The following is a 25,753-nucleotide window of genomic DNA, read 5'->3' on the forward strand; positions in this document are numbered from 1 at the left end:
AGTTCGTTATATTTCAAATTGGTTAGTATCTTTTCGCAATTTTTGCATTTTTCACCGACTGTGGCTTTTTTAGCAACAATATATAATTATAATTATGATCCTCGATCCCTATTTACAAAACTCACCAAGAAACTATCAACACTATCAACTACAACCATGGTATCAAAGACCAAGAAACCTAATTTCTTAATCATCGTTGCTGATGATTTAGGATTCACTGATACATCTCCTTTTGGAGGTGAGATCCATACTCCAAACTTGCAAAGGCTTGCCAACTCTGGGGTAAGATTAACTGATTTCCATACTGCATCAGCTTGTTCACCTACTAGATCAATGTTACTTTCGGGAACTGATAATCATATTGCGGGATTAGGACAGATGGCAGAATTTTCCTCGAGACATCCTGAGAAATTCGCCGGTAAGAAAGGGTATGAAGGTTATCTTAATGATAAAGTTGTTAGTTTAGCTGAAATTTTAGGGGAGAATGGGGATTATTTTACTTTTATTTCTGGTAAATGGCATTTAGGTTTACTCCCTGAATATTGGCCTATTAAACGTGGATTTGAAAAATCATTTACCTTGTTACCTGGAGCTGGAAATCATTATAAGAGAGTTATAATTGATGAAAATACAGGTAAGGAGATCCCATTTTTACCTAATATTTATGCTGAAGATGATAGATTGGTTGATGTGGTAAAGGAATTACCTGAAGATTTCTATTCCACCAATTATTTCACCGATAAAGGGATTGAATTCATAAATAGTGAACAAAGAAAAGATAGACCATTTTTAGGGTTATTAACTTATACTGCTCCACATTGGCCTTATCAAGCTCCTCCTGATATTATTGCCAAATATAAGGGTAAATATAATGGAGGTCCTGAAGAATTAAGAAGACAAAGATTGAAAGCTGCTGAAAAAGCAGGAATTATTCCTTCTGGAATTGTACCACATCCTATAAAGACAATTAGAAAATTATGGAGTGAGTTAACTGATCATGAAAGGGAAATTGAATCAAGAATTATGGAAACCTATGCTGCCATGGTTGAAATCTTAGATACTAATATTGGAAGAGTGATTGAAGATTTAGAAAAGTCAGGTGAATTAGATAACACATTTGTCCTTTTCATGTCTGATAATGGTGCTGAAGGTATGTTAATGGAAGCATTACCATTAACCAACCAAAGATTTAATACCTTTATTGAAAAGTATTATGATAATACTTTAGATAACATTGGTAAAGGTGATTCCTTTGTATTTTATGGAGATCAATGGGCTCAAGCTGCTACTTCTCCTCATTCAATGTATAAAATGTGGTCTACTGAAGGTGCAATTGGGTCCTTCGTTATCCTCCTTTGATAGACCATAAGCAACAAGGTAAAATCTTAGAAGGATTCTCTACCGTGATGGATATTTTACCAACCGTATTAGATTTAGCTGACATTAAGCATCCAGGTACAACGTGGAAGGGTAGAGAAGTCACTACTCCAAGAGGTAAATCTTGGAAATCTTATTTGGCAGGCGAATCTCCTCAAATACATGACGAAGATACAGTCACTGGTTGGGAATTATTCGGTCAACAAGCCATTAGACAAGGGGAGTATAAGGCTATTTATATTCCAGCACCATTCGGACCTGAAAAATGGCAATTATTCAATATTAGGAAAGATCCCGGTGAAACTGATGATTTGGCCCTTGTCGAACCAAAAGTATTATCCACTCTTGTTAATCATTGGGCTGTTTATGCTGCAGAAACAGGATTAATTGAATTAGGTAGTGATTTCTTTGAAAAGGAAAAACTTGAAGGCGAAGACAATGAACTTGTTTACAGAACAATTATAGATAAAACGTGAAATTTTTAACTTTTATATTTCTATTATTTTTACATTATATAAATATGCAATATACATACTCTAGACGAAAACTTAATTATCTGTTCTCCTTTTCTTTTGCTTTGGTTGTTCAGCTGGAATATAAATATCAAATCTATCATCTTGAGGAGTGGTTGGACCATTTTTATCGTTAAATACTTCTCTTCTCCATTGTTGTAATCTCTTCTTTTTTGTATATTTTCTTTTATCCTTTAACATATCTTCCTTTGGTCTATATGGCGCCAATTTCTTTAAATTCAAAAAGGTATTCAATTGAGTATCATCGGCAATCAAAATATCTCTAGTAGTTAAACCAAAACTATCAGGTGAGACTTCTCTATATTTATATGCAACACCATCGTTATCTTCTGGACGCCCTCTTTCTTCTTCAATTTCATCAACAATAAGATGTGTCTTAGCATCAACAATTTGTTGAGCTTTTTCACGTAAAGATTGCTTCTCTTTCTTGGCTGATTTCTTCTTCTTAAGTTTATCTTTCTTAGATGTTTTAGTTTCTTCTTCATCGTCGTTTTCTTCTTCATCATCGCCATCTTCTTGTTTATTCTTCTTTTCAGCATAAAAGTCTCCCATTATATCGTCATCTTCATCCCATTCTGGTTTTTGCGTATCATCTCCTTCATCTCCATTATATTGTTCATTGAATATTTCAGCCATCTTATTATCCCAATCAGCATCATCGAAATCATCTTGAAGTAAAGTATTACCAAAGACTTTTTGAATCAAATCATCACTAACTTCTTCACCTACAGCTTGTTTGATCTTTTCCAATCTATCCATAACTTTATTTATCTTTGAATTCTTCTTTTGTTTCAAAAGTTCTTCCTTTTCTTGTTTTTGTTTTAATTTCTCTTCCTTCTTTCTTTCTCTTTGTCTTTGACGAGCACTAGTAGCTGATCTTCTTAATGTAGCTTGATTACGGGCATACGACACAATTTCAGCAGCAGTTGGATCTTCATATCTGAAATTATAAACATGTTCAAATTGTTCAACTGCCTCTTCAAACTCTCCTTCGGCTTTTCTTTCTATTTTATCTAAATTGACAGTCTTATCAGATTTCTTAGGAATCCAGGCTCTGTTATCTATGAATGCCCTTAAGAATTCTTCTTCATTATTTTCAGGATCAGGCAACACATTCAGTTCTTCTTCTTGAACCACAACCCTTCTGGTATCTTTTTTCTTCAAGAAGCCATCATCGTCGTCATCTTGATCATCATCTTCTTCAACATCATCTTCAAATGCTTTCTTAATATCTTCAAGAAGTTGATCTCTTTCTTCTCTTTCTTGAACCACAAATGGCTTTTCACCATCAACAGTTCCATATTCATTTTCTTCTTCATCTTCATCTTGGTAACTTTTTGACAATAATTGGTTTCTTTGATATTCTTGTAAATATAATGGTTTCTCTTTGCGTACTCCATTATCGTAGTTTATCTTTTCAGGATCTTCGAAGAATTTAGCTTCTGGGTCTAATAATTTCTTAGGATCTGATCTTATGGTATTTAATACTTTACTAATACCATCTTCCACATCTTCAGTTAATAAATCACCGAATTCATCTTCACTTTCATCTGATGATTCTTCTTCTTCATCTTGTGAAACGTCTTCTGGTGAGTCTTCCACCTTTTTAGCTACTTCTGTTGATTCTTCAACTGTTTGGTCTTTTGGTGCTTCAGCAAGAGCAAGCTTTTCTGCCTCCTCTCTGGCCTTTTTAGCGGCAGACTTCTTTCTGGCCATTGTTTATCGTTAGAGTTGTAATTACAATCAGATCTACAAGCTCAATATAAATAATTTTTTTTATTTACTGGAGACGTGAGATGAGAGAAGATCAAAATTTTCCTGTACATAAAATATTGGTAGCGCTAACAATATACGAGTTTCATAACTATAATCTTGGTTCTAGTTTAAAAGGTGAGGTCTCAGGCAATCCTTTAATATCATACCACCATCTAATAGCCAATTCAACCCTATTCACATCCAAGTTTTCACTAAGCAGTTTCCATAAGATACTCACCAAGAAGTCTCTTTCAGCAGGATTACTGGCTACGATAAGTAACCAGATTTTATCAACCCACTTTAAAAATATCGATAATGGTAAATATGGAACCAATGCAATGAATGAAACGATTGCTGCTTCTCTTGAAGTATCTGGAATTAACCTCTTTTCGAACTGATACTCTGCCTTCTCTTTGGTTAAACCGACACTATCAGTATCATTATTATTCTCTAGAGTACGCAAAGTAGATTCAGCTGAAATTTCTTGGATAGGCTGTGCTGAGGCAAAACCAATATCAGAAGTTGTACTATGAGGAGCTGCAATCTTAATACCTGGTCTAATTGTTTGACATTCTTCATATATGAAGTGTAAGAAATTTTCAACTATGACTCCATTTTGGAAAGGGTTAGATAATATCTTCTTACCAATGGTCTCCACAGCAATACTTAACTGATGAGAAGAGATTCTTCTTGGAAATTGTAAAAATAATATCTTAACGTATTCCACAAACTTATTTATATCAGCATCTTCATTATTTGAAAAGCAAAATAATAATACAGAATGACTAGCTTCGATTAAATCATCGTCATTGTATTTATTATCATCAACAAGGTTAAACGTGATATTGAAGATATCATTATTAATGAACTTATCATTCTTCTTAGGATGACTTTGAACTTTTTGTAAATAATTTTCCCATAATCCAAGAGAAAACAATACCTTCGATCTCATAATATAATTATTATTCAAAATATTGGGGTAATAATTGATTTCTTGATAATTTGAGATTAAGTACTTAGTCAGATTTTCGAAATTTGAATTGGTATTCAATGAGGATAACGATAACTCTAAAGTTAGATAATATACAAAGTTATAATTATCAAATCCACCTTGTCCGATTGAAAGCAAAATAAAGTTTGAGTAATACAATATTGATAAGATTTTCAATGAAATTTGATGATATTGTTGTTCAATTGTGACTGATATGTTTCTTCTGAATGGATTGAAAACCGGGAATGACTTAGCATTGGCAGTTAAGAATCGGGTTAATATACCTTGTATGATGATAATCTGCGAAAAGAATATGTTTTTCATAATGTACCAAAACTGTTGATGGATAGGATTGGTATCAGCTGAACTTTTGGGATGATTGAAATCTGAATTAGCAGAAATATGATTTAATTGACGATCATAAGTTAATAGAATATCAAGAGTATTCATGATCAATTCATAAGATTGAAGGTCGAACTTTAATGATTTGAAACAGGCTTCTAGCAAAAATGATAATTTATTTAAATGTTTGATGATTGGCTTTTGAAGAATTTCCTCTTGAATCAATTGTTCACTTTCCTTGGATAAGGGGTCAAGATGAAGTAATTTTAAATATGCTAATGTTGAATTTTGAGGACTTATGAATAATAAGTGAACTAGTCTTTGAATGATGAATGATAAAGACACCTTAGCATGGATATTTTCATCTTTATTATAAGTTAAAGCCAAACTGACTAAACTTAAATCAACTACATCTTCTGGTTGAGAATGAGAAAGACTATAATTGATACTATTTTGAAACAACTGTTTGATTTGCTTATCCCAATCCAGGAAGAACCACCTGAATTCAAATACGTTAGGTATCACATATAAATCATCTCTTAACTGATTTGATAATAGTATACCAGTAATAATGGGCAACACTTTCCAACTATTGGCAATAGGATTGTATGCGACGAAATTGGTCAATTCCTTCAATATAACAGTATAAAATGATTTGATTGATAAAGTAGGTTGACTTATTTTCAATTTCTTGTCAGTAATCAATTTGAAAACTTCAATGATCATATAATTGGATTCAAATGGTACCACAGATTGACCAAAACAAACTGGAGTATTTAAGAAACTAGAAAATAAGATTCTTAAGTTATGCTCATGTTTGACATATGGTAAATAATGATATAAATATCCCAATACTTTCTTAATTGTTGTATCAGATTTAGGATTTCTCAATTCATCAATGAGATAATCAAGATCTTGAGGTGTAGCTGATGAACCAGGGCCATCAAAATTGGATCCTGATCCATGGCTCTGTAATAATTCTCTACCCTGGGGTCCTAGCCTTCTTGACAACTCTGACATATTCCGTTAATTGTACACTTTTGAAGTCTAATCGAATGTAATATTTACTTTGGCAATTTTGCTATAAATCAATTTGGTGGGGGAAGAATATTTACCGAGGACTACCATGATTTTATGTGCAGGATAATTATCGGTGTAACTACAAATAAAGCTACCAAATTTAATAATTCGTACAAAGTCTTACATTCATTTATCAATTTTAAGTTCACTATTTACAAGTAAAGAAATCAAGCTGACAAGATATTGGAATCTTGTATTAAACCCATTCTCTAGGGGATTGTAATACTTTTAATAATTTGTCTTCATCGCTACCTTCTTCTGGATGATGATCATATAACCAAGAAGCAGTCTTTGGTAAAGACATCAAGATACTTTCGACTCTTGAACCTGGGGTTTGTAAACCGAATTGAGTACCTCTATCTAAGACTAAATTGAATTCAACATATCTTCCTCTTCTGATTTGTTGCCATTCCCTTTGTTCAGGAGTGTAAGGTAAGTCCTTTCTTTTGGCAATGGTTGGCAAATAAGATGGTAAGAAAGCATCAAAACAATCTTCAATAATATGTAAGATTTCATCAGCTGGCTTTGAATCAAAATCATCAAAGAAAATACCACCAATACCTCTAGTTTCATTTCTATGTTTAATAAAGAAATATTCATCACACCATTTTTTGTATTTTGGATACAATTCTTTATCGTGTTTATCTAAGGCTTCCTTATGTTTTTGATGGAACAAAACAGCATCTTCTTCATATAAATAAGATGGAGTTAAATCAGCACCACCACCAAACCACCAAGCTTGAACTTCATTTGTTTCTGGATCAGTAGTTTCGAAATATCTATAGTTAGCATGAGTGGTTGGAGCATGAGGGTTAATTGGATGAATAACCATTGATAAACCACAAGCAAAGAAATTGACACTTCCATCACTATCAGAACCTTTCAAATTAGCATGATCAGCTCTCATTCTTGTTACAGCTTGAGGAGGTAATTTACCATGAACAATGGAAATATTGACACCACCTTTTTCAAAAGTAGTACCATTTTGTAAAACCATTGATTCACCTCCACCACCATTGTTGCCTCTAATCCATTTATCGGTTTGAAATTGAACCGTATCCAAAGAAGCTAATCCTTGGGTGATTTCTTGTTGTTTAACTCTGATAAGAGCTTCCATACGGTCTCTTATTGGCAAAGATTTGTCGTGTATTTGTTCTGGAGTGACGGTGACCATGATAGTATATGTTTCTGTTATTCTTAGTAGTAGTAAAGAAGCTAAGTAACTTGAATTGGAACAACGAATTATTTAACAGCTGACTTAAGGTTATTTATATTATGCCGTATACCATCATTTTCTGGTCGTTTAGTGATTCGATTTTTTTCGATCGCACTGAAAAAAAAAAGTGGTATGGTGAAAAAGTCTGGCCCCTTTTGGATAATTGTGAGCAATGGAAATCATGATGATGAATCTGATGATTACCTCAACTGTTGTACGTATACTTCGCATAAATAGGAGTATGGTTTTACGACCTTAGGTTTACTACGATGGGAGGTTATAACAATTGTGTTGGGTGAGATTATGTAGAGTTGGGTCTCGATACGAGCAATTATAAAATAAAGCCTTATATTAAGTAATGTAAATATCTATTGTTTTTTTGGTATTTTACGATTTTATGAGTATGAAACTGTTTTCACAAAACTAATAATGAATAAACTAAGTACAGGGAATTGAAGTATGATAATATTCACGGTAAAAATTGGAAAATCTTAAAGTATTAAGATATTATCATCTTCAGGGTAATAAAAATAGAAAAATAAAATGAATAGTGGTTGAATTATGTTGAAGTTGAGAGGAATAGATATCTAATCTAATCCTTCTTAGCCTTCTTCTTTTCTCTATTACCTTTTGGAACTCTAGCAGCCCAATAAAAGATAATAGTTAAAATAATGTTGATAACAATAAATGCCAAGAAAATACCAAAGTTTCTCCATCTTTCTGAAAAGTAGGAATTGACACTAGCTAAAAAGGCATTAGTGGAACCCATTTGACAGAATTGACATCCTGAAGTGGCATTACTATCAGTCAAATAACCACCTGCAAGACTTATATATGGTGCCATATAAGTTCCACATGTATCGCCACTTGGAGGATTGAAGACAACTAATTCTTCTGCAGCACAAACAACATTGGTATTGGCTAAACCAGTGGATAAAAGACCTTGAATCAAATAGGTGAAAGGATTGGCTCTATACATGAAAATCCAGAATCCAGGTAACACTTCTGGACCAGCTAAAACACCACAGAAATTCAAACACATGGTAAATAATAAGGTAGCCAAGTTGGCTGCGTTATCGGCTAATTCGTTAAAAGATAAACATAATTGACCCATAGTTGAGGTATAGACGAAGAATGAGGTTAAGAACATCCACATCAAAACACCACGAGAGTGGACTTCATTGGTTGGTTCAGCATTTCTATATAATCCAACAGGATAATACCAACAGAAAAAGGAAATGGTACCACAAGCAATTTGGAATGGGATTTCAGATGTGATTTGTCCAGTGATGAATGCAAACCATGAATAGGTTCTGGATGGTGCTTCTCTGACTTCATAAAGATCTCTTTGAGTAATGAAATATGGAGCCATCTGTTGAACCAAGGTGTTAAAGACAATGAAGTACATAAAAATAGCAAACATTTGATTTTGCATACCTTGCATCGAGTTAGTAGCTTTGAAAAATGAAAACCCGTTGAATAAAGCAGATGAAACAACTAAGAATAATTTAGAATAAATATAACTGGGTGATCTCCACTTTTCTTGAATGACTCTCCATGAAACAATTAAATACTGTCTCCAGATTGGAGCGGCATATTTCAAATGAGCATCAGTGGAAGTGTCTCTTGGTAAGTGTACTAATTCAGTTTCCATAGTGTCTAATTCAGATTGAATAGCATGATATTCATCTGAATTTCTCCAAACTTCAAAATAATCTTGTTTAGCATGGGAACCTGGAGCAGCTCCAACAACTTGCAACATCCATTCCGCTGGATTTGCTTCGGCTGGACAAGGATCAGCTCCATACTTTTCAAAATATTTGATCAATGTGCTACATTCATCACCTAAATCTCCGAAATAAACAGTTCTACCACCTTTTTGTAAGAATAATAATCTATCAAATTCTTTCAATAATAAAGCTGATGGCTGATGGATAGTACATAAAATAGCTTGTCCATGATCGGCTAACTTTCTCATCAACTTACAAATAGACCAAGCAGTTTGTGAATCTAAACCAGAAGTTGGTTCATCTAAGAATAATAATAATTTAGGTTTGGAAACTAATTCAACACCAATAGTCAATCTCTTTCTTTGTTCAACATTCAATCCTTCACCGGCAACACCAACAATAGCATCGGCATAATCAGTCATTTCTAATAAATCAATAATGTATTCAACATAATCATTCTTTTCGGAAGTTGGAACAGAAGCTGGTTGTCTCAAGTAAGCAGAAAATCTAAATGCTTCTCTGACTGTGGAAGTAGCTAAATGTAAATCTTGTTGTTGGACATAACCAATAGATCTTTGGAATGAACTATCTAATGAGTGTCCATTGACCATTCTAACACCGTCGGTGATAACACCAGTAGTAACTCTTTCTGATAAACAATTCAATAATGTGGTCTTACCGGCACCGGATGCACCCATCAAAGCAGTGATTTGTCCTGGCTTGACCCATCCATCAACTTGATTCAAAATAACTCTATCTTCTTTCTTGATCTTAACTTGATAAGTTAAATCTCTCCAGTGGAAAATATCTTCTGAGGATGGTAAACTATTGTCATTGACCTTGTTTTCTGGTTTGGCAGATTCAATTTGATCTTTAAGTGGAACTTTTTCAGAATTATTATTTTCGATATCTTTTTGAAGTTGTCTTTGTTGCTTATGCTTCTTTAAGGAACCTCTAAGAAATAAAACAATTTCACCCTTTTGCATGGCACCTTTATTAAATTCAGTTAATCCAATATAAACGCCTAAAAAGACAATAACATAGGCAACGGCAATACCCCAGTTTCTCCATTTATGAGAATTATAGTATTCATAACTCTTGGCTAAGTAAGTAGTACCTTGAACAACTGGAGATCCTGCAACAGAACCAACAGTATTACACACGTATGTACCAGGAGATAAGTTTGTATAACTAGGGCCTGTAGGAACATTGGTGGAACAATTGAATTCACGATCATGGAATTCATTTACCATTAATGATTCGAAAACATATCCAACCGGATTAATATAATTGATCCATCTTGACCATCCTAACATCTTTGGAGTTGGGATAACAAAACCAGTATAAATAACCATAGCTAACAACATAACGGTAGCTGGAGTCATGGCACCTGGTAAGGAAGTAGTAACAGAACCAATCGAACGGAAAATATGTGACATAACTAATGTACAAGTGAAACACATCAAGAAGTAGAAGAAGAAAACGACCTGGTTCACGTCTGAAATGAACCATGAAATAGAAAGTAACATTGAAAGAAATAGAAACACATAATTTGGTAGGTAAATCAGTAATAATACCCGCTAGCGCATCTGCTGAAGGTCTATAAAGAGCATATTTCTTATGTTTTTCAACAATTGGTCTGGATTCGAATAACAACATGATTTCTAAAAGGGAGGCAAAAGCATTGAATAACACGGCAAAGAACATGGCAGCACCACGATAGTAAAAAGAAGAAGTAGTCTGTTGTAAATTATAAAACACAGATGACAATATTAAACCCATAGTAAAATTACCAAAGATGGAGAATAAAGAAATAGAAGGATCCCCTTTCAATCGAAGAATATTACGTCCCATTAAATATCTAACTTGCATAAAAAATGAAACGGTATATGGTGATTTAGGTGAGATGTGCTTGGATTGACGAGCAATATGGGAATCTTCATAAGCTTTTTTGGTATTGTTGGCTTCAACATCAATGAAGTGTTGATCGATTTCAGCCACCAATTCTCTATATTCTGGTGAATTCCTCCAGTAAGCTTCAAATTCAGCAGCTGAGTTGGGTACCTTGTGTTCAAATCCTGGTCTAGGGATTCTTTCAGCAGGATTGGTTAATGAGGTTAAGAAATCAGCAGTAGTTTGTCTTTGTGGACATTCATATCCCATGTTAACGAAATATTCTCTGGCCTTATCACCTTTACCAAAGAAGATTTGATATCCTTCATAAAGAACAACAACGTTATCAAATAAATCATATGCATCTTGTGAACATTGATAAATAGCAATTAATGGGGTGGCTTCTAAAATAGTAGCTGATGTCTTTAAAGCTCTGATGAATTCTAATGCAGTAGCGGCATCCAACCCTCTAGTAGCATTATCCCAACATTGTAAATTGGCACCACAAAGAGACACTTCAGCAATTGAAACTCTCTTTCTTTCACCACCAGATACACCTCTAACGAAATCATTACCAACATTGGTGTTTCTAGTGTGTGATAAACCATAGGTGGCCATATACACACTAGCCATGTGTTTAGCATATGTTTCTCTGTCAACACCCATTCCTCTATTTTGTGGAGTTCTCAATCGGGATGCGAATTCTAAAGTATCACCAACAGTTAAATGAGGGAAATGAACATCGGTTTCTGCGGAGTATACAACATCACCACGGTGATGTTTTTGAATATCTTCTGGAGTTAATCCATCGTATGTGATTCTTGATTCTTCACCAATTTGGAATCCATAAGTATTACAAGCAATGGTTTTTAACAAAGTAGAACAACCAGAACCAGGACGACCTAATACAACTGTGACTTCACCTGGTTTCATAATACCATCCATTGATTTTAAAATATTAAAATAACGAGATTCATCCATTTTTCTAGTTGATCTAAGAGCTTCAACGGTTGTTTTCCAAAGAGCATTAGTGACAGTTGGTTGGTAATCAGAATCGACAGCCACACCGTAAGCTCTTAAGTCACGATAAGCGATACCTAATTTCGATGGTTTATAATATTCAGGATCTGAATCGAATAATTTACGTAAATTCTTAACCCAATATTTAGCATCGAATGTCTCTGAATCTGGATCTAATTTTTCATTGATTTCATCAGCATGATAAGGAGATACACCAGGGATTTGGGACATATGAGATAAATATTTAATCAAGGCAAATGAAGATTTATCATCATTTAATTGAAAGTCTTCATCACCTCCAGTATTTGACACGATTGAATCATGGGTTAAAGTTCTGGCTAATTCTTGAACATTTTTAGCAGTATCAGCATTAAACCCTTGATATTCATTGATGGAACTATTAGATGATGAGCCATCTTCCGTAACTTTTGTACTTTGATGTTGAGGGTTTATGGATTTTTCATTATCATCGTTTGAATGCTTCCCTAAGGAATTTTCAGACGACATGATTGATAATGATGATTAGATTATTAGTCAATTACCCCCCAATGAATAGATAAGTAGTTGGATAACTAAGATAACAAATACAAAATAACAACAATCAAGTGTAATCAGAGAAATAAAAATACAAAAATTACCCAGTTTTATCCAGATAGTCCAGGATAGATATTTATATTTATATTTATATTTTTATATTTATGTATAAATGAATTTTGTGATGATTGAATTTATAATTCTGTTTTGAGTTATGTATACGGAAATAAGTCGGAAAGGATCGAAAATTAATTTTTTGGCATTTTTTGTTATCCTTCATCCTTAACCCTTTTACAAACTTTTTTTTTTCTTAGGGAATGAAGAAGCTTAATTATTTGTTTATAATTGCTACAACTACTAATACAGGTGAAATGGTTTGTAGAAGATAGTGTATAACTTTACTCATCCTCCTCCTCCTCTACCTCTCCTCTACCTCATCTTGGCGAAAAAGAAACTTGTCTGTTCGGTATTTACAGTTATCTCCTATGAACTTATTGATTTAAATTTCTTGGATAACTGGACATTCATCAGACTACGTAAACGAACTTATTATTATTATTATTATTATTATTAAATCTCTCATTAATTCATCATAAGTCGTTTATAATATACTATTAACAAATTAAAAAAAAAATTTAGTATGCCGCCGCCGCACATGGTTTGTTTGCGTTTGTTTGTGTTTATTTTCAATTTTAGTTTTAGATTTATGTTATGTAAGCGGAGAGGATTAACTAATACAGTATCATCACCATAACTACATCTGTACTTCGGAATGAAACTTGCACCTTTTGATTTATCTCATTTTTACCCGAACCCAAAACGTATACTGTTTTTTCATAGGTTCTCCTATGGTTTACCTACAGTCTTATCCTCTACTTAGTAACAACGCCTATCCTTACGTTCCTATCTTAATATCTCATTTGTGGCTGACACCGCCTCTATGTTATCAAATATCCTTTCATTATATATAATTATCCCCGATTATCATTCTCACATAACCACAAAAGATTTCTTTTTCATATTTCTCCGACACGGCCTATACCTTCACTATGGTATATGCTCGGTGGCGTTTAAACGTAAAGGATATAAAATACCCCCTATCTCGTAAATCCTCTATATATTTTTAATACTGTATATCCTTACATATTATTATCAACATTCCTTTGAAAAGTTTGCCACTATTTATGGTTCGCTCAACCCAACTGATTTACATCTACTCATTCTCTCAACTTTATGAAATTATCCAACTCGGTATTTGTTATTATGGGTTAATTACCCTGTGAATCACTCTTATAAGTATGCAGTTACTATAAAAAAGTGTATCACCGAATGGTCTATGTTGATATTCATAACTTCTGTGGATCGAATAATTTTTTTTTCTATTTTTTTCTATTTTTTTTTATTTTTTTTCTTTTATTTTTGTGAGCGGATAGCTGCAAAAAAAGACCAAATAATATTCCAAACCTTTATATCTGCAGCATCTTTATGATTACTTTAGGAAAGTACTCCGGATCAGGTATATCTCCATGAAAATGGCATTTCTTCATCATTCCGTACCTGTCTTCTTAAATCTATAAAAGTCGATCTTCTACTTGATTCAGGTTGTTTATAAATAAAAAGATTTATTGTATTAAAAAACTAATGTATCACGATATAAATAAAATTAAAAACAAACAAGTTTATAAGAAAACCAATTTATAAGAAGATTGAACATATGATCATTTAGAAATATTAATGTCAACTCTCAAACTTGATAACTTGAAACAATCACGGGTATCAAAAAATAGTCTAATCTTTTTTAGCCTTCTTTTGTTCTCTATTACCTTTTGGAACTCTAGCAGCCCAATAAAAGATAATAGTTAAAATAATGTTGAAAGCAATAAATACTATGAAAATACCAAAGTTTCTCCATCTTTCTGAAAAGTAAGCATTGACACTAGCCAAGTAGTCATTTGTGGAATTCATTTGACAATATTGGCATCCTGAAGTTGCACCAGTATCTGTCAAATAGCCACCGGCAAGTTTCATATATGGTGCCATATAAGTTCCACAAGTTTCGCCACTAGGAGGATTGAACAATAATAGTTCTTCTGTAGCACAAATAACTTTAGTATTAGCTAATCCAGTAGATAAAATTCCTTGTACTAAATAAGTGAAAGGATTACATCTATACATGAAAATCCAGAATCCAGGTAACACCTTTGGACCAGCTAAAACACCACAGAAATTCAAACACATACTGAATAATAAAGTAGCCAAATTTGCTGCATTATCAGCAAGCTCATTGAACGATAAACATAATTGTCCCATAGTAGAAGTGTACACGAAGAATGAGGTTAATAACATCCACATTAAAACACCACGTGAATTAACTTGATCTGTTGGTTCCGCATTCCTATATAATCCAACAGGATAATACCAACAGAAAAAGGAAATGGTACCACAAGCAATTTGGAATGGGATTTCAGATGTGATTTGTCCAGTGATGAATGCAAACCATGAATAGGTTCTGGATGGCGCTTCTCTGACTTCATAAAGATCTCTTTGAGTAATGAAATATGGAGCCATCTGTTGAACCAAGGTATTGAACACCACAAAGTACATAAAGATAGCAAACATTTGATTTTGCATACCCTGCATCGAGTTATTAGCTTTGAAGAATGAAAACCCATTAAAGATTGCTGAAGAAATGACTAAGAATAATTTGGAATAAATATAACCTGGAGATCTCCATTTCTCTTGAATAACTCTCCATGAGACAATTAAATATTGTTTCCAGATTGGTGCGGCATACTTTAAATGCGATTCTGGGGATGTATCTCTTGGTAAGTGTACTAATTCAGTTTCCATGGTATCTAATTCGGATTGAATGGAATGATATTCATCTGAATTTCTCCAAACTTCAAAATAATCTTGTTTAGCATGAGAACCTGGAGCAGCTCCAACAACTTCTAACATCCATTCAGCTGGATTAGCTTCTGGGGGACATGGGTCAGCACCGTACTTCTCGAAATATTTGATCAATGAACTGCATCCATCGCCTAAATCTCCGAAATAAACAGTTCTACCACCTTTTTGTAAGAATAATAATCTATCAAATTCTTTCAATAATAAAGCTGATGGTTGATGGATGGTACATAAAATAGCTTGTCCATGATCGGCTAATTTTCTCATCAACTTACAAATAGACCAAGCAGTTTGCGAATCTAAACCAGAAGTTGGTTCATCCAAGAATAATAATAATTTAGGTTTGGAAACTAATTCAACACCAATAGTCAATCTCTTTCTTTGTTCAACGTTCAAACCTTCACCAGGAACACCAACAATAGCATCTGCATAATCAGTCATTTCTAATAAATCAATAATGTATTCAACATAATCATTCTTTTCGGAAGTTGGAACAGAAGCTGGTTGTCTCAAGTAAGCTGAAAATCTAAATGCTTCTCTGACTGTGGAAGTAGCTAAATGTAAATCTTGTTGTTGCACATAACCAATAGATCTTTGGAATGAACTATCTAATGAGTGTCCATTGACCATTCTAACACCATCTGTGATTATACCACTTGTAACTCTCTCAGACAAACAATTCAATAAAGTGGTCTTACCGGCACCGGATGCACCCATCAAAGCAGTGATTTGTCCTGGCTTGACCCATCCATCAACTTGATTCAAAATGACTCTATCTTCTTTCTTGATCTTAACTTGGTAAGTTAAATCCCTCCAGTGGAAAATATCATTTGAAGATGGTAAACTATTATCATTAACTTTGATCTCTTCTTTAGTAGATTCCAAATGATCTTTAAGTGGAACTTTTTCAGAAGCATTATTTTCGATATCTTTTTGAAGTTGTCTTTGTTGCTTATGCTTCTTTAAGGAACCTTTAAGAAATAAAACAATTTCACCCTTTTGCATGGCACCTTTGTTGAATTCAGTCAAGGTAATGTAAAGGAATAAAAAGACAATAACATAGGCAACACAAATACCCCAATTTCTCCATTTATGAGAATTATAGTATTCATAACTCTTGGCTAAGTAAGTAGTACCTTGAACAAATGGCGATCCTGCAACAGAACCAACAGTATTACAAACATAAGTACCAGGTGATAAGTTTGTATAACTAGGGCCTGTAGGAACATTGGTGGAACAATTGAATTCACGATCATGGAATTCATTTACCATTAATGATTCGAAAACATATCCGACAGGGTTAATATAATTGATCCATCTTGACCATCCTAACATCTTTGGAGTTGGGATAATAAAACCAGTGTAAATAATCATACCTAATAACATAACGGTAGCTGGAGTCATGGCACCTGCAATTGAGGTAGTAACTGAACCAATAGAACGGAAAATATGTGACATAACTAATGTACAAGTGAAACACATCAAGAAGTAGAAGAAGAAACGACCTGGTTCACGTCTGAAATGAACCATGAAATAAAACGTAAGATTGAATGAAATGGAGACACATAATTTGGTAGGTAAATCAGTAATAATACCCGCTAGCGCATCTGCCGAAGGTCTATAAAGAGCATATTTCTTATGTTTCTCAACAATTGGCCTGGATTCAAAGATTGACATAATTTCTAAAAGGGAAGCAAAGGCATTGAATAACACGGCAAAGAACATCGAAGCACCACGATAATAGAACGAGGATGTATCCAGTTGTAGATTGTAAAAGACTGACGATAAAATCAAACCCATAATGAAATTACCAAATATAGATACTAACGCAATGGAGGGGTCACCTTTTGTACGAAGTATATTTCTACTCATAATGTATCGGACTTGCATGAAGAATGAAACGGTATATGGTGATTTAGGTGAGATGTGCTTGGATTGACGAGCAATATGGGAATCTTCATAAGCTTTTTTGGTATTGTTGGCTTCAACATCAATGAAGTGTTGATCGATTTCAGCCACCAATTCTCTATATTCTGGTGAATTCTTCCAATAAGATGCAAATTCAGCAGCACTATTTGGTACGGCATGCTCAAATCCTTGTCTTGGGATTCTTTCAGCAGGATTGGTTAATGAGGTTAAGAAATCTGCTGTGGTTTGTCTTTGTGGACATTCCCATCCCATATTAACGAAATATTCTTTGGCCTTATCTCCCTTACCGAAAAAGATTTGATATCCTTCATAAAGAACAACAACATTATCAAATAAATCATATGCATCTTGCGAACATTGATAAATAGCAATTAATGGGGTGGCTTCTAAAATAGTAGCAGATGTCTTCAAAGCTCTGATGAATTCTAATGCAGTAGCGGCATCCAACCCTCTAGTGGCATTATCCCAACATTGTAAATTAGCACCACAAAGAGACACTTCAGCAATTGAAACTCTCTTTCTTTCACCACCAGATACACCTCTAACGAAATCATTACCAACATTGGTGTTTCTAGTGTGTGATAAACCATAGGTGGCCATATACACACTTGCCATGTGTTTAGCATATGTTTCTCTGTCGACACCCATTCCTCTATTTTGTGGAGTTCTCAATCGGGATGCGAATTCTAAAGTATCACCAACAGTTAAATGAGGGAAATGAACATCGGTTTCTGCGGAGTATACAACATCACCACGATGATGTTTTTGAATATCTTCTGGAGTTAATCCATCATATGTGATTCTTGAGTCTTCACCAATTTGGAATCCATAAGTATTACAAGCAATGGTTTTTAACAAAGTAGAACAACCAGAACCAGGACGACCTAATACAACTGTGACTTCACCTGGTTTCATAATACCATCCATAGATTTTAAAATATCAAAATAACGAGACACATCAATCTTTTGAGTTGATCTAATAGCTTCTATGGATAATTTCCAAAGAGCATTAGTGACAGTTGGTTGATAGTCTGAATCAACAGCGACACCAAATGCTCTTAAGTCACGATAAGCAATACCTAATTTAGAAGGCTTGTAGTAATCAGGATCTGAATCAAACAACTTTCTCAAGTTCTTGACCCAGTATTTTGCATCGAATGAGTCACTATCTGGATCAAGTTTATTATACAGCTCATCACCATTATAAGGAGATACACCAGGGATTTGAGACATATGCGACAAATATTTAATCAAAGCAAATGACGATTTATCATCATTTAATTGGAAATCCTCATCCCCACCAGTGTTTGACAGAATAGAATTATGAGTTAATGTTCTAGCTAACTCCTGAACATTCTTTGCAGTTTCAGCATTAAACCCTTTATATTCATTTATTGAACTATTTGTGGAAGAAGCGTCGTCAGAAGCTTTGGCGATGGGACTATCATTTGCTAGAAACAATTCGTCATCATGCTCATCGTTGGAATTCTTTTCTAAGGAATGCTTTGATGACATGTTAGGACTCTCTATTGGTTACCAATAAATAAAGTTATATGTCTAAAACCAAGTAGGAAATATCAATAGATAATGAAAAGTAAAGAATATAAGAATTAATAAAATATTAGGATTTAAATAATAATTTCAAAATGATTTAAAGTTGAGGAAGGTCTATTTATTTATATTTTTAATGATTTGTTTTGGTTTAGGAAAACAAATTCTAATCGGAAGGGAATAAAAAAATTTAATTATTATCGATTTTTGTTTCCATAGTTTCCTTGTCGTTCCAGATTCTAATTTTTACAGTAGAGACTAATAATAGTAAAATTGGGAAATATGGTCTTGGCTTAAGGAGAATTATAAGTTGCTTCCTGATATAACTCATGTAGTCAATGACAAATACCAAGCATCATTTGCAAAGGTAATGATATAGTTCATTAACTCCTAAGATCTTGCTATTCTCGGTATAACGAAAGTTAACTCCTTCTGTTCCGGCTTACGTAGACTATATAAAGTTGTTTCTATTATTGTTTTCATATTATTAAATTGGTGGGATTATTAATAAAAAATTCTTCATTTATCATCACCGTACTTTTCTGTCTTATTTAATAAAAAATTGCAGCCTCCGCACAAATTGACCGTTTTGGGTTTGCGCTACGCTTCGGATCAAAATTTAAATACCATTTTGTTTTAATTTTTATCCGGATTCATTAATTGTACCGTATCATCCTATGATTTGCTACTAATTATATAATTGATACTCTTGTATTGTGGTTGTGATTCATAATGTGATTCAACATCTCTTCTGATAGAGTTTGGTGGCTTGTTTTTTTGGCATTTCTATTTCTTATGTCAATACAACGTATTCGTTACAACTGCTTATCGGTTAGGTGTCACGTTGTACGAATGTAAATAAACAAGTTCTATTGCAATCTTCCACAGTCCTGAAATGTCACAAAATGATTAAAGGTTATAGTCAGAATGACATCCCTTGTTTGGAACCGGATTAATCGTCAAAGCTCACACACCCTCTTCATTTTCCTTAGAACATCGAACCAAAGTCTAGTCAGCTACATCATCTCATTTGATCAGCTACATCATCCCTTTTTATCTCCACGACTATATTATTTAAATATCCCACTATCAATTCTGATAGTAAGATTATACAAGAGATTATTTCAGATTTGGCTTTGATAAAAATAATCAGTTGGTTTCGGAATTCGATATTTCTCTTCCGGTTATTTTTTCATATTTTCTTCCTTTTCCCCTCAGAAGGAATTTAATAGTTGCGAAAAACGAGCAGCATTCTTTTTATTTTCCGATTGATGATTACGTTCATTAAATGTGAAGTTAGTACTCAATTATATCCCCCTAAAGGAGACATTAGTTAGATAAGGAATTATCAGATATACAAGATCTTTTTAATTAAATTAAATTAATTTTTTACTGTATTAAAAAACTATACCATTCATATATAAATAAAGTTTATGTAAAAAGTGCATGAGTAGATACTAGAGACTTACTAAACCTACTGATCCTTCTTAACCTTCTTCTTTTCTCTATTACGTTTGGGAACTCTGGCAGCCCAATAGAAAATAATTGTCAAGATGATATTGATACCAATGAAAGAGACAAATATACCAAAGTTTCTCCATCTTTGTGAAAAGTGTGCATTGACACTGGTCAAAAAGACATTAGTAGAACCCATTTGACAGAATTGACATCCTGAAGTTGCATTAATATCAGTCAAATAACCACCTGCGAAACTCATGTATGGTGCCATATAGCTTCCACATGTCTCACCACTTGGAGGATTGAAGACTAATAACTCTTCTTCGGCACAAATGACGTTGGTATTAGCTAATCCGGTGGCTAAAATTCCTTGCATTAAGTAAGTGAATGGATTGGCTCTATACATGAAAATCCAGAATCTTGGTAAAATCTCGGGACCAGCTAATACACCACAGAAATTTAAGCACAAACTTGACAATATAGTAGCCAAATTAACTGCATTATCGGCTACTTCTATGAAGGATAAACATAATTGACCCATGGATGTAGCATAAACTAAAAATGCTGTTAAGAACATCCACATCAAAACACCACGTGAATTAACTTGATCAGTAGGTATGGCATTCCTATATAATCCAACAGGATAATACCAACAGAAAAATGAAATCGCGCCACAAACAATTTGGAATGGGATTTCAGATGTGATTTGTCCTGTAATGAATGCAAACCATGAATAAGTTCTGGATGGTGCTTCTCTTACTTCATAAAGATCTCTTTGAATGATGAAATATGGAGCCATTTGTTGAATTAAAGTGTTGAAAACAATCAAGTACATGAAGATAGCAAACATTTGATTCTGCAATCCTTGCATAGAATTATCTGCCATGAAGAATGAAAACCCATTGAATAAAGCAGAAGAAACAATTAAAAACACTTTTGAATAAATATAACTGGGTGATCTCCATTTTTCTTGAAGAACTCTCCATGAAACAATTAAATACTGTCTCCAGATCGGAGCAGCATATTTCAAATGAGCTTCAGCGGAAGTATCTCTTGGTAAATGTACTAATTCTCTCTCCATTTTATCTAATTCTATTTGAGCGTCTCTAAATTCATCAGAATTTCTCCAAACTTCAAAATAATCTTGTTTAGCATGGGAACCTGGAGCAGCTCCAACAACTTCTAACATCCATTCAGCAGGATTAGCTTCTGGGGGACATGGGTCAGCACCGTACTTCTCGAAATATTTGATCAATGAACTACATTCATCACCTAAATCTCCGAAATAAACAGTCTGACCTCCCAGTTGCAAAAACAATAATCTATCAAATTCTTTCAATAATAAAGCTGATGGTTGATGGATAGTACATAAAATAGCTTGTCCATGATCGGCTAATTTTCTCATCAACTTACAAATAGACCAAGCAGTTTGCGAATCTAAACCAGAAGTTGGTTCATCTAAGAATAATAATAATTTAGGTTTGGAAACTAATTCAACACCAATAGTCAATCTCTTTCTTTGTTCAACATTCAATCCTTCACCGGCAACACCAACAATAGCATCTGCATATTCAGTCATTTCTAATAAATCAATAATGTATTCAACATAATCATTCTTTTCGGAAATTGGAACAGAAGCTGGTTGTCTCAAGTAAGCAGAAAATCTAAATGCTTCTCTGACTGTTGAGGTTGGTAAATGTAAATCTTGTTGTTGGACGTAACCAATGGATCTTTGGAATGAACTATCTAAGGAATGCCCATTGACCATTCTAACACCATCCGTAATAACACCAGTAGTAACTCTTTCTGATAAACAATTCAATAATGTAGTCTTACCAGCACCAGAAGCACCCATCAAAGCAGTGATTTGTCCTGGTTTGACCCATCCATCAACTTGATTCAATATAGTACGATCTTCCTTTTTAATCCTGATCTGGTATGTTAAATCTCTCCAGTGGAAAATATCATTTGATGATGGCAAACTATTGTCATTGACTTTGTTATCAGGTTTGGTGGACTCAATTTGATCTCCAAGTGGAACCTTCTCATTAGCAAGGTTTTCAGCATCTTTGATTTTCTTTTGCTGTTTATATTTCTTTAAAGAACCCTTAAGGAATAAGACAATTTCACCCTTTTGCATAGCACCTTTGTTATACTCTGTTAAACCGATATAGACGAATAAGAACACAACAACATAAGCAACGGCAATGCCCCAGTTTCTCCATCTATGAGAGTGGAAATAACTGTAACTTTCAGCTAAATAAGTGGTTCCCAGGACGACAGGGGATCCTGCAACAGAACCAACAGTGTTACAAACAAAAGTACCAGGATCTAAATTTGAATAACCAGGACCAGCAGGAACTTTGGTTGAACAAGTGAATTCACGACCGTAGAATTCATTTACCATTAATGATTCGAAAACATATCCTACTGGGTTGATATAACTGATCCATCTAGACCATCCTAACATCTTTGGAACTGGAATAGCAAAACCGGTATAAATGATCATAGCTAATAACATAACGGTAGCAGGAGTCATAGCACTGGCTAAAGTATTTGCAATTGAACCAATTGCACGGAAAATATGGGACATTACTAATGTACAGGTGAAACACATTAACAAATAAAAGAAGAAAGCACCTGGTTCACGTCTGAAATGAACCATAAAATAAAAGACAAGATTGAATGAGAAAGCAACACATAGTTTGACCGGTAATTGAGTAATAATACCCGCTAGAGCATCAGCAGAAGGTCTATAAAGAGCGTATTTCTTATGTTTCTCCACAATAGGTCTTGAAATAAACACCAACATGATTTCTAAAACGGAGGAAAATGCATTAAATAACACTGCAAAAAACATTGCAGCACCACGATAATAGAAGGAGGAAGTGGTTTCTTGCAAGTTAAAAAACACTGATGATAGAATTAAACCCATGACGAAATTACCACATATGGAACCTATTGCAATTGAAGGATCACCTTTTAATTGAAGAATATTTCTTCCCATAAGATACCGTACTTGCATGAAGAATGAAACAGTGTATGGAGATTTGGGGGAGATGTTTTTGGATTGACGAGCAACATGTGAATCGTGGTATGATTGTTTGGAGTTGTTGACTTCGACATCAATAAAATGTTGATCGATTTCATTAATTAATGATTTATATTCTGGTGATTTTCTCCAATAAGCCTCGAACTCTTCAGCAGTGTTTGGTACTTTATATTCAAATCCTTGTCTTGGGATTCTTTCAGTTGGGTTTGTTAATGAGGTTAAGAAATCTGCTGTGGTTTGTCTTTGTGGATAATCCCATCCCATATTAACGAAATATTCTTTGGCCTTATCAGCCTTACCGAAAAAGATTTGATATCCTTCATAAAGAACAACAACGTTATCGAATAAATCATATGCATCTTGTGAACATTGATAAATAGCAATTAATGGTGTAGCTTCTAAAATAGTAGCAGATTTCTTTAAAGCTCTGATGAACTCTAATGCAGTAGCGGCATCCAACCCTCTAGTGGCATTATCCCAACATTGTAAATTGGCACCACAAAGAGATACTTCAGCAATTGAGACTCTCTTTCTTTCACCACCAGAGACACCTCTCACAAACTCGTTACCAACGTTAGTATCTCTTGTATGAGATAAACCATACGTTGCCATATATACACTAGCCATGTGTTTAGCGTATGTTTCTCTATCGACTCCTAATCCTCTATTGTGTGGAGTTCTTAAACGAGCGGCAAACTCTAATGTATTACCAACAGATAAATGAGGGAAATGAACATCGGTTTCTGCGGAGTAGACCACGTCACCACGGTGATGTTTTTGAATATCTTCTGGAGTTAATCCATCGTATGTGATTCTTGATTCTTCACCAATTTGGAATCCATAAGTATTACAAGCAATGGTTTTTAACAAAGTAGAACAACCAGAACCAGGACGACCTAATACAACTGTGACTTCACCTGGTTTCATTATGGCATCCATTGATTTTAAAATATTGAAGTAACGAGAATCATCTTTCTTTTGAGTTGATCTAAGAGCTTCAACGGTTGTTTTCCAAAGAGCATTAGTGACAGTTGGTTGGTAATCTGAGTCGACGGCCACACCGTAAGCTCTTAAATCACGATAAGCAATTCCTAATTTCGATGGTTTATAATAATCAGGATCTGAATCGAATAATTTTCTTAAATTCTTAACCCAAAATTTGGCATCGAATGAATCTGAGTATGGGTTTAATCTATCATTTATATCGTCATCGTTATATGGAGACACACCTGGGATTTGGGACATATGAGATAGATATCTAATTAAACCATTTGACGATTTATCTTCATTTAGTTGAAAGTCTTCAGCTCCTCCAGTATTTGACAGTATTGAATCATGAGTTAAAGTTCTAGCCAATTCTTGAACACTTTTGGCAGTTGCATCATTAAAGCCTTGGAATTCGTTAACGGTGCTATTTGAGGACAAGCCATCTTTGCCAAACTTCGACTTTCCTGGCGTTGGTAATTTTTCAATGTCATGATCTTCACTCGAATCATTTCCTATGGAATCGTTCGATATGGAATTTTCAGAAGACATGATATAACTATATTAATGGTGAATAAGTAATTTGTTGTAATAACAACTATGATAATAATTAATAGTGATTAATGAAAAGTATAAATATCACTCTATGGTTAAATTAAATTAGTAGATGGAATCAATGACTTATTGAAAGATATTTATATTTGTTTGCGTTTATGATAATGATTTATAATTTATGATTTATAATTTAATATTTTTATATTTCAGTTAGGAATGACGAAAAGAACCAAATATATATTTTATTTCACTTTACTTTTGAATTCTATTTTAAACATATACGCTTGGCAGCAACAAGTGTTAAAGTCATTGTTTATAAACCTAATACATAGCATCTCCTATATCAACACCATTTTCTTGGACTAATGACAATTTTTCCCCAGCAGCTCAGACTACGTAAATAATATTATTATTGGTTAATGTTTTATTATCATGACATTCCCAAAATGAAGCTACAGCCGCATCCGGAACATATTTTAAGACCCATTTTTCTCTCATCCATATCCGATCTCTATATACCCTTTATCTAGATAATGCATTTTTATTAGAGTTCTATGTCTGGAGATATCATATACTCCTTTAAACGTCTCCGAGCAATAGCGAGCAGGTCTGCTGTCGAAAAATGGTTTCCAATTGTTAATTTCCAAAGTCAACTAAGCTTTATGTGAATTTTTGTGTTAAGATTCAATCACATTCTCCAGCCCTAGCTACGTCCCGCTTCTAATCCACAACTCTCTATTTCTTGTTTGCTACTACAGGTCTATCATATTCCACAACTATCTCAACCTCTCTCATGTAGGCTATGATTGTTTGTTATTTCCTAAATGCGTTAGGATACATTAGCTC

General features: G+C 33.9%; 7 protein-coding genes across 7 annotated transcripts; 1 reads left to right on the top strand and 6 right to left on the bottom strand. All coding sequences in view use genetic code 12, as the record gives it.

Moving 5' to 3' along the window:
* Positions 1–156: 156 nt before the first annotated feature.
* Positions 157–1,972, top strand: DFJ63DRAFT_338670 (uncharacterized protein; the record flags this gene model as incomplete). Its single annotated transcript, XM_064908688.1, has 2 exons — positions 157–1,327; positions 1,363–1,972. 2 exons carry the CDS (start codon positions 157–159, stop codon positions 1,851–1,853), a joined length of 1,662 nt encoding a protein of 553 aa, XP_064761064.1. The 3' UTR covers positions 1,854–1,972.
* On the bottom strand, positions 1,450–3,671 carry DFJ63DRAFT_338674 (uncharacterized protein). Its single transcript, XM_064908689.1, has one exon. It carries the CDS (start codon positions 3,624–3,626, stop codon positions 1,926–1,928), a length of 1,701 nt encoding a protein of 566 aa, XP_064761065.1. The 5' UTR covers positions 3,627–3,671; the 3' UTR covers positions 1,450–1,925.
* Positions 3,672–3,774: 103 nt separating this feature from the next.
* PEX8 (Pex8p) lies at positions 3,775–6,018 on the bottom strand (the record flags this gene model as incomplete). The annotated part of the gene is made up of 1 exon (XM_064906341.1): positions 3,775–6,018. One exon carries the CDS (start codon positions 6,016–6,018, stop codon positions 3,775–3,777), a length of 2,244 nt encoding a protein of 747 aa, XP_064761066.1.
* A 256-nt stretch (positions 6,019–6,274) lies between these two features.
* Positions 6,275–7,252, bottom strand: HEM13 (coproporphyrinogen oxidase; the record flags this gene model as incomplete). The annotated part of the gene is made up of 1 exon (XM_064906342.1): positions 6,275–7,252. The coding sequence occupies one exon, from the start codon at positions 7,250–7,252 to the stop codon at positions 6,275–6,277; it is 978 nt and encodes a 325-aa protein (XP_064761067.1).
* A 634-nt stretch (positions 7,253–7,886) lies between these two features.
* On the bottom strand, positions 7,887–12,444 carry DFJ63DRAFT_336485 (pleiotropic drug resistance family ABC transporter; the record flags this gene model as incomplete). The annotated part of the gene is made up of 2 exons (XM_064908386.1): positions 7,887–10,414; positions 10,509–12,444. The coding sequence occupies 2 exons, from the start codon at positions 12,442–12,444 to the stop codon at positions 7,887–7,889; spliced, it is 4,464 nt and encodes a 1,487-aa protein (XP_064761068.1).
* Positions 12,445–14,259: 1,815 nt separating this feature from the next.
* Positions 14,260–18,822, bottom strand: DFJ63DRAFT_336486 (multidrug resistance protein; the record flags this gene model as incomplete). The annotated part of the gene is made up of 1 exon (XM_064908387.1): positions 14,260–18,822. The coding sequence occupies one exon, from the start codon at positions 18,820–18,822 to the stop codon at positions 14,260–14,262; it is 4,563 nt and encodes a 1,520-aa protein (XP_064761069.1).
* Positions 18,823–20,332: 1,510 nt separating this feature from the next.
* Positions 20,333–24,904, bottom strand: DFJ63DRAFT_342773 (multidrug resistance protein; the record flags this gene model as incomplete). The annotated part of the gene is made up of 1 exon (XM_064908747.1): positions 20,333–24,904. One exon carries the CDS (start codon positions 24,902–24,904, stop codon positions 20,333–20,335), a length of 4,572 nt encoding a protein of 1,523 aa, XP_064761070.1.
* Between the last annotated feature and the right edge of the window lie 849 nt (positions 24,905–25,753).

This window comes from Scheffersomyces coipomensis (genome assembly GCF_036884675.1).
Source record: "Scheffersomyces coipomensis strain NRRL Y-17651 chromosome Unknown DFJ63scaffold_5, whole genome shotgun sequence".
Classification (NCBI taxonomy): domain Eukaryota; kingdom Fungi; phylum Ascomycota; class Pichiomycetes; order Serinales; family Debaryomycetaceae; genus Scheffersomyces; species Scheffersomyces coipomensis.